Source organism: Dipodomys merriami, unplaced genomic scaffold, assembly GCF_024711535.1.
Source record: "Dipodomys merriami isolate MVZ:Mamm:240054 unplaced genomic scaffold, mDipMer1.0.p SCAF_56, whole genome shotgun sequence".
NCBI lineage: Eukaryota > Metazoa > Chordata > Mammalia > Rodentia > Heteromyidae > Dipodomys > Dipodomys merriami.
The window spans coordinates 8277465-8297802 of record NW_027206135.1 but is presented as its reverse complement, the minus strand read 5'-3'; the positions used below and the strand labels follow the sequence as shown (position 1 = coordinate 8297802).

Genomic DNA, 20338 nt, shown 5'->3' with positions numbered 1-20338 from the left:
CAAAAGGTAGATGGGAACTTCTGAAAAAAATAAGTGCAAGTATTGTGTTAGTCCTTCCATGCTGGCTTTTTTCTCTATGGCAAACAATACCTTTCTGTATTCTGAATTGAATAGAGTTAGTAGTCTCTTCAAGTATTGTTTTCCACAGGGGATAGATACATTATTTACATGAAGATTCATTCTTGCTTTTATTCAAGGAAAATTGCCACAGAAAGCAGAGGGGAACTTATTCTTCCTGGCTTATAACAAACCAGAAAAAATTTGCCTTCTGTTAACATTCATTTGGTCTTTTGTGGAGTCATAGCTCCAGACATAGATGGGGTGAGTTATTCCCTTTCTTCAATCTCTACAGATAAGGAGGGAATTCTTAAATTCTCTTATGTTTCTCTAAGCTCATCTCTTCCAATGAACTTTGCTGATTATCTTCTTTCCCACTACCCTCGTTCCTTTATCCATACTATCTTTACATTCATATATTTGAATACTTGATTTAGTGTGTGGAAATGAAGGGAGATGGGTATGTGTTGTAATTTAATGATTTCAGGTCAGTTTAAGTACATGTATTCTGCATTTTCAATTCAAGATAATTTCGGTGGTAGGTCTAAAAGGTAAGAACTTTATGTTCAATATGATGAAACACATCAGAGAAAATTAAAAGGAAATGTAAAAATGATCCTGTTCTACTTTGGGAATGCAAAGACAGACCCACAGACAGCCAAGAGCAGAGGCAGGATTTAAACCCAACTCTCCTCCAGATCAGTTTGATATTCTTTAAACTTCATAATAATTTCTCCTTAAACTAAATCTGCAATTCTTTGATCCTTCTCTCTCCAAAATGCTGTGCGGGCACACAGAGACCAAGCTGAACCTGCTTTAATGATGTTCATTAGAAAATAAAGGTGGCTGGACTGTGTGGACTGCTGTGCTTAGTGTGTCCTCTAGCCAGTTTCATAATTTTTGGAACTGTGACTTTGTGCATGTCACAACTGATCTGTGGAGTATGAAGCCAAATACATGGAAGGAAGATGAGGATTCCTAAGAGGAAGAGTGAAAGGAGCCTTCGTTACCTGCCGGATGTGAGCTCCTTCTGGTGTTAGAAGTTTTTCATAGAGCAGATCATCAGCTACTTTGTTGATATCCCTTAATCGAGGCTCATTGGTCTTCAAATCCTGAAGGACAAAATGTGCCCATTTGCAATGTGAATCCTTCTCAGAAGTCTTCCACACTCACTAGGCCATTCCAATTGCTATTTGCTAAGCACAATTGAAACCTATTGCCAAAACTCACTTGCAAGCACACAGCTACTCTCCTCTCATCTGCCACTGAAAGAGTTCCCAATGCCCTGATATCTGGGAGCCAAACTCAAAACTTACCAAGAGAACTACTATTTATATGGAGGGTGAGGCCTATCCATATTCTTAAAATCATCCCTGGATTAATTCATACTACCATAGCGAACCATACCTAACCTACATGATATTGTTTTCTATTGCTCCAAATTCCTCTACTTTTACAGAATTTCATTGGCTCATTTATTTCCCTATATTAAAGGATGTTTACGGAGCAGCTCTAGAATGCTTTCCTTCTCTGTATATATATCTGTACATATGTATATATATATATATTATACACATACACACATACATATGTATATAATGTACATATATATGTATATGTACATAAATATATGGTGTATGTTCCACATAGAGAATATCATAAGCATAGGAAAAGAAGGAAGTTTGTACTCAGTGCTAGTAAAGATGGTGAATAAATACAAGTGAAGTAGTGATGAAGGGGTTTTCAGTGGTTAGGTACTTAGAAATTGTCACTACTCTTCCCACTCCAGCTTCCATCCCACAATTCAATTCTATACAGATTTCCACTCCAGCCCACTTTGAGCCCAGGCTTTAGAAATACAGTGTGTTGTAGGTCAAACACTGAAGAATTCTTGGAGACCAGCACTCCCAAGGAGATTTTAGAGTGTTAATGAGTGGAAAGTTAGCATAACCACTTTTCTCTGAGCTTGCTTTCCTGTTGGGAACAACTACAACTACCCAGCAGAATTGATATTCATTACTGAGTGGAGTTCTCAGTAGCTTTGGGGAAGACACTTAACCAGTACAACATAAATTACAGCCTTACAGGAAGAGACATGGAAACTGACAACCTCCAGAAAGGAGTCTGGAGAAGCTTCTTTTTTCTTACCCTCTGGAACTCATCAAACTTTTTCTGCAGCTCCCAAACATCATCAAGTTCCACTCTGGTGTTTTCATCCTTTTTCTCCTGGATCCAGTCCAGCATGTCTCCTGCCTCATAGGCCAGCAAAAATTCATTGTAACGTTGTAATAGACGACGTCTGCGATCTTCTGCCCGATCCAGGAGGGAGTGGTACCTGGGTGAACAAGTTAGAAAAATAGGAAGAATAGAATACAAAATGGAGGAGAAAAACACAGAAGAATAGAGTGGGGTAAAAGAAGTAGAGGTTGAAAAGGACAGAAAGGAAAAGAAGAAAAATATCAAGATCACTAATAAAAGTGGGGAATAAAGTTGGCAGAAAAAAACATTAAGAGCAGAGACACAGGATTAGTTTTAAATCAAGAAAAGTGAGGGAAGGGGTGAGTTGGGTGGGTGAAAGTTTGAAAGGGTGACATTGATCAAGATTCACGGTATTCATAAACTGTTTTGTCAAATCCTTTGTATAACCCCTTAACGATAATAAAAATATTTTTTTAAAAACTACGAAGATGTTGATGACTCCAGTATGACTGGAAGCATCCTTTATCAATTCAATAATTTTTGATTATCAACTGAAAACTGGATATGAAATAAACACTATTTATAATGGATCTCAGGAAATGCTTTAGTAATCGTGAAGGAATGCTGACCAGGGAGGCAGAAGATGGTTTTATTAAGGGCATGACTGCAAGCAAAGACCTAATATGGTTCTAGGCTTTCTTTTTTTAAAAAAATTACTACAAAAACGTTTTTGAAGCATCCTAAGTTTGCTCAGCCCTAAAGACCTGTAAACTGAGAGACACAGAACCATGTGAAGCATCTTCAGTCAACAGGAAGTATTTGGCCAAACACTGCCCAGGTCTCAAGCCTCCAGAACTTACAGGTCCTCGATCTGCTCCTGGCGCTGGGCAATATTGCCTGGCTCTTCTAGTCGCCGCTGTGGGAGACTGCGCAGCTCATCATGGGCCAGTTTCCTGACATAGACAGCTGGGACAAAACCCTGATGATCATCAGCTTCAACTTTCCACCAGTCCTGAAAAAAACCCAGCAAATTCTCACTCCTTCCTTGATTTCTGAAAAACTCACAAGGAATACAGGCTTCAATTCTCACAAGGAAGTCTCTACACATAGGTTGGAGGCTGAGAGTTGTTACTCTCACCCTCACGAACAGGTGGCCGATAATTTCCACCATCACAAAAAACAGCCAGTGAGGAGTTGCAAGAATTGTTAAAGTAAGTCTAAGTCCCTGAAATCAAGCCATCTGGTGATTGATGTCAGACTCTCTCTCTCTCTCTCTCTCTCTCTCTCTCTCTCTCTCTCTCTCTCTCTCTCTCTCTCTCTCTCTCTCTCTTTCTCTCTCTCTCTCTCCCTCTCTGTCTGTTATTGGGTTTGAACTCAGGTCCTAGCAACTGTCTCTGAGCTTTTGTGCTCAAGGTTAGCATTCTGACATTTTGAGCCACAGCTCTAGTTCTGGTTTTTAGGTGTTGATTGGAGAAAAGAGACTCACAGACATTCCTGCCCAGTCTGGCTTTGAAACATGATCCTCAGATCTCAGTCTTCTGAGTAGCTAGGATTACAGGCGTGAGCCAGTGCCTGGTTAATGTCAGAGTCCAGGTGATAAGGAGCTGTAAATCTAGCTGGCACATTTTTCTGCATGGGACAATACTGCATGCGTATCTCTCCTGTCTGTTCTACTTCCAGAGATACTGAAAACTGTCAGTTGCTCTGACTCATCTAAGTGCTTCTCTAAATAAATATTGTTTTTTTTTTTTTTTGACTGCTGCTTTACTAACCATTCTGGAGTTAATGTTGTCAGAGAGTCATTGTCATGAAATGCAGAGGCCTAGGTAAGGAAAACTGGCACTGAGTTTGTTTGATAATGAAATATCTTGCTTCTTGGAAACATTCATTACTCAGAATAACAATAGCCCAACTCTCTTCTTTTCTCATCAAGAACTTTTGGAAATTAATTAAGCATTAGAATATACAATTTCTTGACTTCTTTATTTTTTTGTCAGTCGTGGGCCTTGAACTCTGGGCCTGGGCGCTGTCCCTCAGCTCTTCAGCTCAAGGTTAGTGCTCTACCACTTGAGCCACAGTGCCACTTCCGTTTTTCTGCGTGGTTTATTGGAGATAAGAGTCTCATAGACTTTCTTACTTAGGATGGCTTTGAACCGCGATCTCAGCCTCCTGAGTAGCTAGGATTACAGGCATGAGCCACTGCCGCCTGGCTAATTTCTTGACTTCTTACAAAAGAAGTATATTAAAAAATTCCAAATACTATTCTATCACTATTTTTTGTGGGCACAGAGCATAAAACAAACTGAAGCCAATAAAACATTTTTTTTTGCCTGTCAATATTGCCAATCTGGCTTCAAATGTCTCAGACCTCTAAATAGCTGGGACTATAGATGTGAGCCACTGCACCCTTCACAAAAACCTGTCTTTCATCTGATTCTTACTGACCCCAAAGTTTGCCACTCTGTCCCTAGGGATACTTGTACTGAAGCAGAACAAGCAAAAAGATAAGAAGACAGGGACAGCTGAATCCTGTGAACCTATCAGAGAACCGGAACTCATACTTTGTATTACATCTTATATTACTTAGCCTCTTTAATTCTGTATTTCCTTAGTGGTAAAACTAGTTTTGGAAAAAGATACTACTTAAAGAAGTGTGGCAGATAAAGGGTTAGAGTAATGAAACCATGGACACCTGACAGGGTCAGGAGAGATGGGTGTGGAGAAGCCACTTTGTCTATGGAAATGAGGATGAAGGAAAAGTCACCTTGTTGATGGAGCTGAGCAGAGTTAAGATGTCATTCTTCTTCATGGTGACTTCCCGGCGGCTGCGGGCCTGGAAGTCATACAAAGCCACAACCCTCACTTCTTCCGCAGCATCCTCCACTGGTACAGCCTGCTGTTGCTGTGGGTTGGGGTAGAATATGTTTATTACAACAAACCATGTCCCTCTGGTGCCGACCAGTGGTGGGCACTCCCTGAGGTCTCTCAGCAGAGAGCAATGTCTGGCTAACATGTCTTCTGTGGCCACCAGAGGTGAAAACAGATGACCCTTCGGAGTTACCACTCTACTGTACCATGAATCAGAGGGCTGGCTTGGTGGATAATATGAACATAAGTGAACGTAAGGATGCAGCCTGCCAGAAACAGTAAATGCTGGAAGATACCATTCTTAAACTGGGTGGAGTGATATGCTTCTCTAAGAAGGCCTAAAAAGATTATATACATCAACATTCCAGAAAGCTGATTAACACACCGAAAGACCCATAATTTGTCATCATTAGCTCCTTCTTCTGGGCCTCTACTGATCATTTTTCATACCTGCTTGAACCTTTGTTATTATTTATTTTTTTAGTGACTACTAATTGTACAAAGGTGTTTCATTGTGATATTTCACACATGCATCTGATAAGGGAATAATAAATGGAGTATGCAAGAAGTTCAAAACGCTAACTCCAAAAGGATTAACAACCCAGTTAATGAACAGGCAAAGGAACGGAATGGGTAATTCTTGAAAGAAGACATAGAAATGACCAATATGTATAATGAAGAAATGTTCAATATCCCTGGCCATAAGAGAAATGCAAATCATTATGACAGTAAGATAGCGAGAATGACATTATAAAGACTGCTTGATCTTTTATTCCTCCTGTATTTAGATTTTCTTTTTTCATCTTTAAGGTATTTCAATTCCACATAGTTTGTAAATACAATGCACCTTGATCTGTGTCACTCTTTCTTCCCGTGGCGCCCCTCCCTTCCCCAATCTATCTCAACTTAGTCTTTAAGTCTTTCTGACAAAGATTTGTGGACCTTCTGTTTTAGAGATGGGTGACTCATAGAACAAGAAAGAGCACACAATTTTTAAAAAATGACAGCATAAATGTATTATTAAAAGTTTCTTTTGGGGAAGAAAGTTGTTCAAGGTGGGGTTTTCTGCATTTTTTGGTAAATATTGTATTTCTGCCATGATAAGCAAAATATAACTCTTCTTCCTAAGCAATGACCCACTCGATCTTCAGATTAGATCTGATGGGCCTTGTCTTACAGTTCCCCTGGCTCAATGTCTCTCACATAGCACATTTCCCCTTGACATGTATTATGTAAGTCTATCTGCTAGTGACGACTAAGCATTCACTATTGACAGTCTGGCAAAGGCCCAGCAAGGGCTCTGTGAATGTATGTTGACTTTTCATGCTGAGTCTGAGTGTGCAAAATCCCACGAAGTCTTTCACTAAAAAAAATTCTTGAATGGAAGATGAATGTGTTTTTCTTCTTCTTCTCTTACATATAGGAAGCTCTGTGACATCATTTACTTGATTACAAATTCATCACTTCCCACAATTTCATTTCACCTTGTGCCCTAGCCGTTCTCATATTCTCAGTTGATTACATTTCTCATTACCAAAAATACTTGATTGATTTGCACAGTTCATCTATTCTCATGGCTTATCAACTAGAACAGCCCTTTTCTTCTTCTCCGCACAAAAAAATTCATTTAAAACAATAACTCACATAAAATGGTTCACCTCAGTTAAGAAATTTTCTCTGAAGGGTAAACAAAGGAGGAGGCTGCAATGCTTGGTAAGAAATGTATGCATTATCCTGCCCATGTAATTGTAACCCCTCTGTACAGTATGTTCTCAAATAAAATAAAATAAATTTAAAAAAAATTTTCTCTGTCTTCTGGTAATATTATTTCAAGAGGACAGAATATTCCTTCCTTTTGGGACTCCTTTTTGTGTTTATACATATATAATGTAACATTTATTCCTACTCCCCTGACAAAGTGCAATTTTCTTGTTAGTAAGAATTATTCTTATGCATGCATGAATATGGCAGACATTTACTAAATGTCATATTAAATGAAAGTTAAGTATGAAATGAACAGAATTCAGAAGGAAGATAAGAATCGTAGCTACAAATAAAGAACAGAGGAAAGAAAAAAAAAGGGGAAAGCCAAAATAGATAATGATGTACATGTGATGATATTTATTGAAAACTTATTTGAACTAAATATTTATGGATATTTTAGTAATATAGAAGATAGAACTTAGTGTTCCCTGTGCAATTGCTTCAGTGGTTGTAAAATTTTTTTAAAAAAAGAAATCTGTGACAAAGAGAATTCTTTTGCCACTGAATGAGGAATGTGATTTTTGTCATCACAGAGTTCTTACCTGGCAAGCTTCAGCCTGGTCCCGTAGGGCTTGCATACTGTTTCCAAATGCATTGAGATCCACTAAGAAGGCCTCGTGTTTCTTAAGAAGAGCCTGGATTTATTGATGAAAGAATCATCAGAGAATATCTAAGAGGCACACTAACTGTACCAGGAGAGGTTTCGACTACTCATTATTTTGGCTTATGGTGATTGTCTTACATGCTGTGAAGATTTGTTTTATGTTTATTACAAAGCTCGTCAAATCCTAAATTTGCAAGAGTCAAGCATACTGGATTAACAAGTGAAGAACAACTTCAATATATTTCCTGAAATAAAAATGAACTAAAATTGGCACCCATAGGTTCATCAATTTATCATAGCTGAAAGACGATACTGCTTGCCCTCTCTCCTATCGATGAAACACTTTATCACGTCACTTTGAACAATTTTAAATGTACACGTCAATTATGCTTAGTGCCTAAGGTTTGTGAAATAGATGTGCTTTCCATGGGACAATGAAAAAAACAGGCTTGCAGGGTCATTATCATCACTGAGGATTTTCTGGCTGCAACATACTTGTCTAATTTTATTTCAATATAGAAATCAAGAGCTACTCAAAGAAGCTACTCAGGAGGCTGAGATCCAAGAATCATGGTTGGGAGTTAGCAGAGAAGACAAATACTTGGACTCTTATCTCCAAATAACCAGCAAAAAGCCAGAATGAGAGGAGGCATGGTTCAAGTAGCAGAGCACCAGCCATGAGCAAAAAAAATGTCCAATGAGAGCATGAGGCTCTCACTTGTACTGAAATTAAGATATGTATATCTTAAGACCGTGATTGGCTTATGAAAGCCCAAGATTGAATTTAGATATTTTCTACAGAATCTGTGGATTTATATGGGATTAGAAAAATTTGACACCTATTTTGGGAGCTCTTGCTAACTGTGACGGAATTCCAGGAGAAGAAGGCCAAAGGTAATTGTCTGTGGAAACTCCATACTGTCCCAACCTGAAGCTGTCTTATAACCTCAACAAACCTAAATTCATAATTGGGTGGCATTTTAAGTATTCACTAGACAAGGTTCCTCCCACCCTTCACCTTACCCCAGCTGCTTCTTCGTCAGCCCCATAGTTGGTGTTGTCGACAATAGGTTCCTTCTCTTTAATCCACGCTTCTGCTTCATGCAGGTCAGCCAGGTACTGTTGGAACTGGACATTGGCTTGAAGATCGTTGTGCCGCCTAGTAGCTCGAGTGCAGAGAGACTCCATATTCTTGTTCAAACCCTCAACCCGAGAGGCTATATCTTCTGCAGCAAAGTGTTCTGTGGATAGTTACAGTCCCAGTGAACATGAATGCCTGCCATACTCTAGTCCTTTGAGAACCTGGACTAGAGAAACAGAGGCACAAGAAAGGTGACACATTTGGTCGATGTGGCACTTTTCTTATGTTCCCTGGGAACATCTGAGGATGCTGAGATTAAGTAGAAAGGGCAATTAAATAGGGAATTAAAGTTTATATGTGGTGGTAAATGGGTCTATACCTGGAAACAGAATATCCTTGTGTTATTTATACTCAGAATTAGCAAAAGCATATCTCAAAAATATTGAACTAACCCAAGTCCTATACCCATCTGTCCAAAGGGAATTTTTGCATGAAGTGGAAAAAAAAATGGGCCAGTTATAGTTGAGTCTCCAGAAGCTCCAAGATCATACAACTTTCTTCCCAGAGGTCTAGAGTAGTAATTCTGGCCAGCTCAGTCTAAAGCACACATACCTTCCTCTATCATTTTGTTTCCTCTCTGTGTTATCACTTGGATGCGTGGCTCATGGCTAGAAATATCTGCCAGGATGACTTCATGCCTGTTCAGGAGATTTTTAGCTGCAACCAAGTCTTTACCTACAGAGAGAAAGAATGTCAAGGATGTGAATTAGCCTAGTGTACTAGGAATAGCTTATAAAATCTGCTTCATGAACTAGACATGGTGACGCAAGCCTGCAATCTCACCATTCTACATCCATCTCCACTTAGGAGCTCCCAGATTCAGGCAAAAGAATCATGAGTTTGAGGCCAACATGCGTAGCAAGCCAAGTTTTAGGCAAGCTTAGACTGCACAGCAAGACTCCATCTCACAGAGAAAATGTACCTCATTAACTTCACACAATAAAGTATGAACACTGAATCTTGTCCATCTTAAACAATCTGCTTCACCTTCCTTAACCATGCTTTACCTCTCTTCTGTCTAAACTTTCTTTCTCTGTACTTCTCATTCAAAAACTTCCCCCCAGAAACTCTATGCTTTCCAAAAAGCCTCAGAGTTTTCTCCTCTAGGAAGTTTTCCCATTGTCTAGACTCTTGTAGACACACCCAAAACATTAGCACAATGTTGTACAATACTTATATCTGTTTTTACCTGAGCTTTAATTAATTATCCTGGTATTCATTTTTGTGATCTAATAGCTTTCAAAGAGTAAGACAGTCTTATGGCTAATTCACACTCTCATCTTTGTGACAGCTCTTATAGTTTATAAAAAGCAGTCATCAATAACCCAACAAAAGTACTTGGTACCTCAAATATTAACTATGACTGCTCAGTTGAGAACCTTCACAGTAGCTTAAGGTTTAGAACATGTAGTAAAAAGTTGAAGACTAGATCTTCTCAAGTTTTCATGTGTCACTGAGAAGGAAGAGCTGAGAACAATTTTCTATCCTTCCATCACTGTACCCCAGGTCTCTCAAATGATCTGCAGATGTTCGTTCTTTCCTTCCTTATTGCTCATTCTTCTCAGGCTCTACTGACCAAGGTAGGTGGAAGCTGCAGAGGGCTCAGTCTCTTGGATCCAGGCTTCCTCATCTTCTGTGTCTCTGCAAATCTGCTGCAGACGGAGGAGGTCAATGAGCTTCTTCTTCCTGGTGGCCAGTGGCTCTTTCAGAGCTTCAAATCGAGACACCAAGGACTGTTGCCTTGCACGAATATCCCCAGAATCGGGATGTCCTATTTCTTCAAAATGTGCGGCCATGTCTGTGAGGGTGTCCACCTGATCCTGAGGAAGAAATAAAACGTGTCAGAAAATCTTGTAATTTAATAGGGAGGTGAGAGCAATGGGAGAATCAGCTCCTGGATGTACAGTGTTAAGAGTTTTAAACCAGTGACAGAGACTGGGAGGGGTCATTATGTTGACAGCTCTTTTACTGAAAAGTAATTTTCAAAATACGTTCAGAAAGGACAAAGAAGCCCCAAGAAAATCAGACAAATCAGAGCTATAGTCCTTTCATGGTGGGTATTGATAAACTGGGGACCCCAGGGGAAAAACTAGGATCCTTTTTTACTTGTGTACCTCTTCAGTTCTCTCCCTCTCCCTTGGAAATGAGCTATGTTTACAAATGAAAAGGAAATCTTCTGGAAGTTAAGTTCCTAGGAAATAAAATGTGGTGTTGTGAAAACAAATGTTAGAATCCTGGAACAAAAGACACAATGGATATCCTTGACTACACATAGCTATTCTCATTTAGAAAACGATATAAAAACAGGATTGTGAGAGATCTTCCCAGAAATAAAATTCTAGTTGCACATCTTTCTCTCTATATCAAAGTAGATATGAGATGAATTTCATCTTTATTAGTGAAGTCTGATAGAATTATGGTACGTAGCATTTTTATTTGATTGGTTTGTTTATTGGAAGGAGATGTATAAGAGAAGTTTTTCAAGAAACAGGACAAGGTATTGGTTTTACTGATTCTATGTTGTTTTTCAGTGTTCAGCTACTAGAGTATTTGATTTTGTCTTTCCTCACTTTTGAACAAAATTGTCAATATATATATATATTTCCTTCTCTATAAAAAAATTAAAAGATATACAAAAAATGGAAATTTCTTGATAACTTTTCTCATTTCTTATAATGCTTTAAAAATACTATAATAAAACAGACATCCGATATCCTTGTTAGTGAGACACTTTTCACTTCCACAACCTTGAATGTAGAGCAAGATGTTCCGGGCTGAGGGGATAGGAGACCTGACTTCTATTCTTTGCTAATGGTTGATGGCAATTGGATCTTGGAAGTTTGTTGCCCTGTTTGTTTCCTCATGTACATAAGGAAGACTTTGTGATAGAAAAAAACTGAAGATAATGTCCAACTTCAACATTCTATATCTAAAATTTATTCTGCAGAAGAACCAATTCCTGGTTACTATCTTCCCTGTCTTTCCAAGAAGGGTTCCACCTACCTGTTGCTTAAGAATTTTAATGGGGCTGGGAAGGTGGTTCAGTGGTAGAGTGCTTGTCTTGCAATGCATGAGGCCCTGGGTTCGATTCCTCAGCACCACATAAGCAAAAAGAAAAAAGCCGGAAGTGGCACTGTGGCTCAAGTGGTAGAGTGCTAGCCTTGAGCTGAAGAGCTGAGGGACAGTGCCCAGGCCCAGAGTTCAGGCCCCACAACCGGACCCACCCCCAAAAAAGCTGAAGAGCTGAGGGACAGCGCCCAGGCCCAGGCCCCACAACCAGACCCCCCCCCAACAAAAAAGAATTTTAATATGCTGTTTATTCTCTTGGATTTAAATTTATTTTTGAATAAATAACAAACTTCAACAAGAATCTGCTCTGCCCTCCTTAAAATTTGATTCCATATCCACCTCCTTTATATAGATTCAAAGCCATATTTCCCTCCCTCTAGCCTTTCACTTAATTTAAAGTGCTACTGAACATTCTTAAAACTATGAAAGCAACTGAACTCTTTTTATGCCTTAGGTATATTATTTTGGCTTTCCTATATAAGTCAGAATAACAAAATAGCAGATATTAAAGATGTGTTTTTAAGAGCATGACCTTTCAAGGAGCAGCAGAGTCATTAAAAAAAAAAGACTACCCCTGGAGTAAGAAATTAAGTCAGCTGGAAATGAACTTCTACTGAATGCTCTCCAAACTCATAGTAACTATGCTACAAACATGTAACCAGATAAAATTATTTTAAATAGGAGTCTGGTATTTTAAATACCAGACTCCTGCTGTTAATTTTGTCTGTGGAAATCCATTGTCTTTGTAAAGTCATTTTATAGCTATAGATTTTAGTTTTCTTAATTAAAACATGGGTAGAGTTGACTTTGAATATTCTATTTTGTATTTAACTTTGAATCATAGAATATCCACATGGTAAAAGACAATTTTATTCCAAACACTTACTTTACAAGTAATAGTATCCAGGCAAAAGAGGTGAAATGACCTTCTATAAACCACATAAGGAGAAAGAGTCAAGGCTGTCTATAAAACCTATGGTTTCTAAATTGAGAGAACGGTATTATATTTAGAAGAGTTTAAAATGCTGTGTTTAAATTTTAATGTTCGGCAGTATTAGGATTTGAACTACTCGAGCCATGTCCCCTTCATATTATTCATGTATGCTAATTTTAAAATAAAATAGTGTCATATCAGATATGAGGTTCTGAAGAAAGGCACTCAGGAGAATGGCAGAATTGGAGGAGATACTGGGAAGGGATAGCCGACTAACTAAAATTTTTGAAATCTTTCCTTTGATTCTTTGCTCTCTCACTTTCTTTAATAGTAATTACTTAATATGGGTACGCTCAGAGAACAACTACAAGCTCCTACATTTGCCAGACACTTAACAACAAACCTGACGAGCATCCACGGCTGACTCAAGGAGGCCATGTTTCCTGAGTAAATTCTGAACATCAGCCAGGCCTTTCCCATAATCCTCAGAGGCAACTTGCCATTCAACCTCCTCCAGCCAATGCCTCAGGTCTTCAGCATTGTTTTCAAATTGCAGCTGCTGGTTGGCTTCATACAGCTGGGACCCTGGGAAAGACATTAGGTATAAGGTATTAATAACGATCACTGTTCCTCTTGACACTATGATAATTCGCCTTCAACTTAAGGAGATATAGAATAGTTTTATAGTACCAAGAGAAAAAAGCAAGATAACTGTCTTGCTTATCATTATACAAAAGTCATCTTAAAATTTTAGAATTCTGATGGAATTTAGTTTTAAATATTGTAAAGATAGCAAAATAGGGATAAATAATAGCTATATTCTTAGTGAAATATATCTCTGCTCTGACAGATTTTTAACTACCTTAGATACTTTCATGGGTCACTTGTTATACTCTATTGAGACTTTACAAAGAGATCCAAACTGAAATGACACATTTTTCAAAGAGAAAATGACACATTTTTCAAAGAGAAACATCAAATCTGGAGTTGGTTCAGTGTGAAGTTTTGGTTTCTTTGAACTTGGCACCATCTTTCTTACTGCCTGTCCTTCTATCATAGTCCATTTCCCACAATGTTTTCTTTCAGATAGTTGATTAGTCACATTATGAGTGGGAAAATTCTTGATTCTATGATATTGAAGCAACATACTGCAATTATTTTTGTAAGGCAATTACTATGTCTCCTGATTGCAAGAAATAGCCATGACATCCTATGCTATTATGATTTTTCTCCTCAGTAAGTAGGGCAGAGTCATGTCTATAGATGGCACTCAGAACAAATACTGAAGGTATTACCTGTAAAGAAGTGGAAAGACTTGGAAAAAATTAACTTAAGCAAAGTAAGTCAGGGCTGTTTTCCCTAGTATGTAGAAGCTAGATTTAGCTTACAAACTCCTATGTAAATACATTCGGTGATTTGCAAGTATATACAAATGTATTAATGTAAATAGGCAGATTTAAGGGCAATCTCAAATAGTGTAATTCCTTGGAAAGCCAAAATCAGACTTCAGCAAACTAAAATACTCAAAAGTAGGTACTCAAAAAGGGTTAAGAAGCAGATACTCAAAAGGGATTAATTAAGAGGCGTGAGGGACGTTGGGGTTAGAGGAGGGATGGGTGAAAATGTTGAGAGAGATGACACCAATCAAGATATACTTTATTATTATATGTTTGTGGTTCTTTTCTCATTTCTTTTTTCTTTCATTTTTTTCTTTTGTTTATTCCCTTCTGTTACCGTTTTTTGATTTCTGGACCCTTTGTCTTGTATATAAGTCTATCTGATTTGGGGAGGGACGGGGAAGCACAGAAGTGGTGGGACAAGGGGTGAACCAATTGAGCAGTGAAACTTACTATGTTGGAAATGAACTATACAACTTTGGGGGGAGGGAAGTTGGGAGGAGAAAAATTGGGAGAGAATGTGAGAGGGGGTGACATTGTTCAAAAGGAAATGTACTCATTACTTGACTCTTGTAATCCCACTCTATATCCACCTTTACAATAAAATTAAAAGAAAAAAAGATATATTGTATTCAAAGCAATTGCTTTGTTAGATGGCAACTCCTTTGAACAACTACTTTAAGTAATAACAATATGAAGAAATAATGAAGGTACTAACTCATTATTTGTGATAAAAAATATTGACAAATGATTAACTTTCCAAAGTAAGAGGCAAGGTAAAATATGAGTAAGACCATTCAAACATACATGTGGGGAGTTTTTTAAAAAAAACTTACGGCAGAGAATAAATATTTTAAATCAGTTAAAAAAGGAACAGTACAGTAAAAATAAGATATTGTAGCATCATATGTGTTGCCAATCCTCTTTTCCTGTAAATCTAATAAGGTCATTTTATGTACATTTTATCAGCACATATTAATTGTACATGGTGAGACATTTTATTGTGAATTTTCACATATGAATGTAATGAACGCTGATCACATTCACCCCACTAATACACTTTCTTATCCTCCTCCCTCCACTCTGCTATTTTTATCTTTCTTGCAGTTTTAGATGACTGAAATTATAATTTTTCATAAAATATACTTTGCTTAATGTCAATTTTACATATCTAAATTATAAATTATTCACATGTCACCATATTCTGTCTAGTTTATAGAAACAACATGTGCAAAACCAAATTTAAATGCATTAGGTTTTCATACAAGTCAATAGATGATCCAGTAACATTTATTCAAGAACAGTAAAAAAGGAAAAAAATTGAAGGAAACAAAGGAAATCTTACCTAAAAATCGACATACAGAAACAAAAGATCAGTTTTTGTTAGTATAAATGGTTCTGTACTTTAGAATCCAAAATACTGACCAACAAAAAGAAGAGATGGGAAAGCAAGTGGGAAGCTTTCCTTTTTTTTTTTTTTTTTAATGGTCTCCAGGTGAGTTCATGATAACAACAATGGAAGTGGTAGGTTTCAGAGTTTAGGAATAATTAGCATTCCACCAAAACCTCTGTTTCTGACCTTTCTGAGCTGTGGCTTCCAGCAGCTCCTTCCAGAGGCTGGCAACCTCTCTCACACGAGCGGCCACAGCATCGGAAGCATAGTGATCACTCTCAATCATCTCCTGGCCAGTTTTCTCAAGGTTGTTGAGCATGATCTCATTAGCTGCCAGTTCCTCTTCAAAGTCTTGCTGCTTTTGAACACGACTCTTCAAGTTCTGTACGTCCTGATAAAAGATGGAAAAGTACATCACTACTCTAAGAATGAAGGGCAGAAAAATTTGAGGAGAAGAAACTACTTTCCCATGAACTTAACTATACTGAGAAGCGATTACAATTACCATTCATTCACTTGCACTATTATACATGACAGAATGGTTCATCCAGCACTTATTTCTACTGGGCCTGAATAGCTTGAATGTGACCCACATGCAAGCACTAACAATCAGTCAGAGCTGTCATAATAGATCCAAATTATTTTTCATTCTTCTCATAGTATATAAACCATCCTCCATTTGCCCCATATAGAGAAGGTCTGTTTATTGTGTGTGGACTGAAATCATAACTCTTCTATAGAGTTCAAACTCATGCTACACAGAGTTAAAAGTACAAGTAAGACATTATAGTTCTAATAAAGAGACAAGAGAATGTATTTACTCACTGGAGAGGTAAATACTTTCAATAGATATGAACCTAAAAAGCAAGAGACCAATTCTACCCTTGAGTGTAAATGTGAAGGTATATAAATAGCAAACATATATAATAGTTTATATTATATAGTATTTTTGGAACAACCTTAAGGACTAGAAGTTGAAGGCTTAGAGATAGTTCTGGAGTTAAACTAAAAAAGTAGACAGCAAGAATCTGAACTTAGGTTTGCCTTCTCCAAGGTTCATGCTCCTTACCTATATGGCAAACCCCATTCTAATTAACTGAATACATTTGTATGACTTCAAATTCAGGGCCTACTTCCCTCAAATATAACATTTAGAATTTCCCCTTTCCAGCAAAACTAAATTTAGCCTGTATTGTGCCAAACTCTTAGTGAGATGAGGAATGCTTTCCTACTGTAAGACTGGTGACACATGTCTATAATCACAGCTACTTGGGAACCTGAAAAACAAAGATTGTGAATTAAGGTCAACTGGGGCAAGAGAATAAAGCCAGGAGCTGGTGTGGCTCGCACCTGTAATCCTGGCTACTCAGAAGGATGATATCTGAGGACCATGGTTCAAAGCCAGCAGGAAAAGTCTGTGAGACTTATCTCCAAATAACCACCAGAAAACTGGAAGTGATGCTGTGGCTCAAGTGGTAAAGCACTAGTCTTGAGCTGAAGAGCTGAGGGATAGTGCCCAGGCCCAGAGTTCAAGCCCATGACCACCACCACCAACAACAAAATAAAATAAAAAATAAAAGAAATAAGGATACAGATGGGGATGAAAACAGTGATAAAAGGGGGAAAAGCAGACACATATGGAGCATTCTTTTCCTTACCCTGTTTTGTTAAGGACCATTATAACTATATGTACCAGAGGAAAGAGGAGAGTGATGACTGAGTGTAAGAATGCATAATCTGGATTCCTGGTTTTTAATAAGGTATACGTCTTTAGGGAACGATTTCCTTTTTTCAAGCTCTATATCTTCATTTTATAAGTAGGGATTACAAGCTCTCAGTTTAGCTCCAAAGCTGTAATTCTGTGAAAACAACTGATGCTAAACATTCAGGCTCTGAGAACTTTGCCTACCTTGTATTCTTCATCATCTGCCACTTTTTTCTTCTTGTTGATCCAAGTTTTTAGGTCATCTGAGTCTTGATACAGTTGTTGCAGAAGCAGTGAATCCACCAATAATTTGCGTCGAGTGGCAGCTCTGTCACGTAAGGCATCCCTCCGGGCCAACAACTGCAAAAAATATGCATAAACTCATTGTTAATGAGACCTAACTGGATACCTAAGATCCACTGCCATCATGGACACCAGGCACACAATGCTTTTCCTGATCCCAGTGCACAGCAAGTGGAAGCTTGGGGACTGTGGACATACCCCGTCACGGATAGCAGCAATGTTCTCAGAATCATAATGGTCATTGTCAATAAGTTTTGTCGCAGTCTCATCCAAAGTCTAAAAGAAAATAAGAGAAAAAAATGTTTTGCCTTAGTGACCCCTGAGTAAATGGCCACAGTTTAGCTCTTTATAGCTGAAACATAGACAAATGGGAAGATGAAAAGTCTGAGAGTCAGGTCTTATTCCTGATTTCTGTAAAGATCTGTATTTAAAACATACACTTTAGGCATGCCAATTGCCTTGTCTGTGGTACAGTACTCTTCCAGTCCAGGTTACAGTAAATAAATGCCGATGAATATTTAATCAGTTCTGAAATTATCTAGACAAAGCAAGCACCACATCAACAGTGAGTCCCTGTCAAAGTCTTTCTAGTTCTTTAATCTCTTTCCACCCATTTGTGTACCATATATATCTGTAGCTACATCTCTGTCTCTAGTTATTTGGGAGAGAGGAGTCAGAAAGTATAGAGGTGAGTGCTTATACATACGCATTCCCAAATCTCCAAATGGCTATAGTGTAGAATTTATTCATTAGAATTGGAAAATGATCTAAAATAAATAATAACTATAAAAATTAACTGTATTACATTGTTAACTACTAGAATAAACAGAATAAGAATATGAATTAATTAATAAGTATCATTACAGGAAATATTTGGAATTTGACTATTGGATTTTTAATGCTGGTGGTAAGATGGTGTACAGTGTGTGTATATGTTTGCTTGTGTATATGTGTTTAAAGTAAGCGCTATTTTGGGAGACAGGCAAAGACACTCCAGATATTGGGTTTATAGAGTGTTCTTTGTACCTTTAAAGTAGGTTTCATATATTGAGTAATTCTCTGAACTTAGGGTCATAGAAAAATTGTAATAATATTAGGTGAGAAACATAATGATGAAGACATAAAAAGGAGAACTATATAATAAAGGAAAAGAGTAGATATTAAAGAGTAGATATTATTTAGATCTTCTAAATATGACAACTGAAGTAAAAACTATATTGAGATATAACTAGGAAAGAAAAACTTTAAAAATAGATTTCAAACTTTTAAGTGATGACTCTATATTGAATATGGACCAAGTAACTTTTATTAAAAAGAAGACATATCAGATATTTCATCAGAGGAAAATAATGGCCTACCATTTTGAAACATTTTCAAAATTCACTTTGTACTAAATTTACTTTGTATAATGAATGTGTTTATAAAAGTAAGCAGGATAAGTTTCCTGGTATGTCCTACTTTTTATCAGAAGATAAATCTTTATAATTTTTGGCTTTCATATTATCTAAATACATTACACGTCTGTAAAATCAAACCCAGAGAATATTTTTTTTGTCGGTCCTGGGGCCTGAACTCTGGGCCTGGGCACTGTCCCTCAGCTCTTCAGCTCAAGGCTAGCACTCTACCACTTGAGCCACAGTGCCACTTCTTGCTTTTTCTGCTTATGTGGTGCTGAAGAATCGAACTCAGGGCTTCATGCATGCAAGGTAAGCACTCTACCACTGAGCCACTTTCCCAAGCACAAACCAAAGAATTTGAAAAAAAAATACAAGTAAATATTACCACAAACACCATTGGGATGGAACTTTAATAAGGCTAATCCTGTGTGACTGCCATAGGAGTGGTTCTATCTAGGAAAGCATCCTGGATGAAATGATAAAAGCAAGCAGGAAGAAAATGCCTGACCAAGATCCATTTCTTACTATGATCTTCTCTTCCTGGGCAGTAAAGGCTTCTTCAAAGTCATCATGCTTCTGAAGAAGGGCTTCAACACTGCCCAGTGAGTTTCCTAGATCTTCATTGTCCAGGAAGGCCTGTAGGGCAAAATAAATACATCCTGATGTCCTTATTGAAGAGAAAGCTTCTTCTTGAAATAAGGACTAATGAAAGAGGCAGAAGGTTTGGAGAGCAAGGTGGGAATTAACACAGACTAATACAATAAGCGGAAAAACTTGAAGCAGTATGAGCTTTGGACTTTTCTCCCATTGGTCTCACAGAAATTTTTCACCACTATCTCTGGGTCTGTTTACATACAATTATCTCAACCAGTCTAGGCATTATTTAAGGTTTTAAAACTACCTCAAGAGGATAACTCACTTCCTCCAGGAAATCACCTCTGATACTTCCTCTTTTCCCTGTCTGACTCATCATAATTTTTTTCCCCTGATTCCTTACCCACTTGATATTCTTTTGACCGTTTAATTGAGGTCAAAGTTTCTGTGCTAGCATTTAGATATACATTTTCTGGAGACAGAATTTTGCTATGTAGTTGAGGCTGACCTTGAACTTTTGATCTTCTTGCCTTAGTCTTCTGAGTGCCAGGATCATTGGTGTGCTACTACAATTGGCTTGTACTTAAATATTTTTCCATGTCTTTGCCTGTGAGGAAACTGTGGGAGGTTTGTTGAGCATGCTCTGATGTTTGTTTTTGTCATGACTCATTTTCCAGTTTCCAGACAGTCTGGTTGTGAGGGTTATTGATAAAAGCCACCGTGCTAAAGGAAAGGCAGGGGAAGTGATTTCTGGGGACTGGCTGGAATCCCTCCTGGATTACTTCTTATTGTTGTGACCAAAATACCCAGGAGAAGAATGGAAAGGAGAAAGGATTGATTTTGGCTCATAGTTTCATCATGTTCAGTGGTTCCATGATTATTTGATGCAGATGCTTAGAAAGAACATTACAGT

At 37.8% G+C, this 20338-nt stretch overlaps 1 protein-coding gene across 1 annotated transcript in view; it reads right to left on the bottom strand.

Moving 5' to 3' along the window:
- Spta1 (spectrin alpha, erythrocytic 1) overlaps positions 1 to 20338 on the bottom strand; it is a 63284-nt gene that overhangs the window by 27144 nt on the left and 15802 nt on the right. The window contains exons 12-24 of the mRNA XM_069999975.1: positions 19357 to 19467; positions 17633 to 17710; positions 17336 to 17491; positions 15613 to 15817; positions 13040 to 13221; positions 10210 to 10453; positions 9186 to 9308; positions 8516 to 8733; positions 7431 to 7523; positions 5021 to 5158; positions 3117 to 3268; positions 2206 to 2392; positions 1068 to 1169 (exon numbers count right to left, since the gene is read on the bottom strand). Of these exons, the coding sequence (XP_069856076.1) occupies positions 1068 to 1169; positions 2206 to 2392; positions 3117 to 3268; positions 5021 to 5158; positions 7431 to 7523; positions 8516 to 8733; positions 9186 to 9308; positions 10210 to 10453; positions 13040 to 13221; positions 15613 to 15817; positions 17336 to 17491; positions 17633 to 17710; positions 19357 to 19467 (1989 nt within the window). The remainder of the gene's footprint in view (positions 1 to 1067; positions 1170 to 2205; positions 2393 to 3116; positions 3269 to 5020; positions 5159 to 7430; positions 7524 to 8515; positions 8734 to 9185; positions 9309 to 10209; positions 10454 to 13039; positions 13222 to 15612; positions 15818 to 17335; positions 17492 to 17632; positions 17711 to 19356; positions 19468 to 20338) is intronic.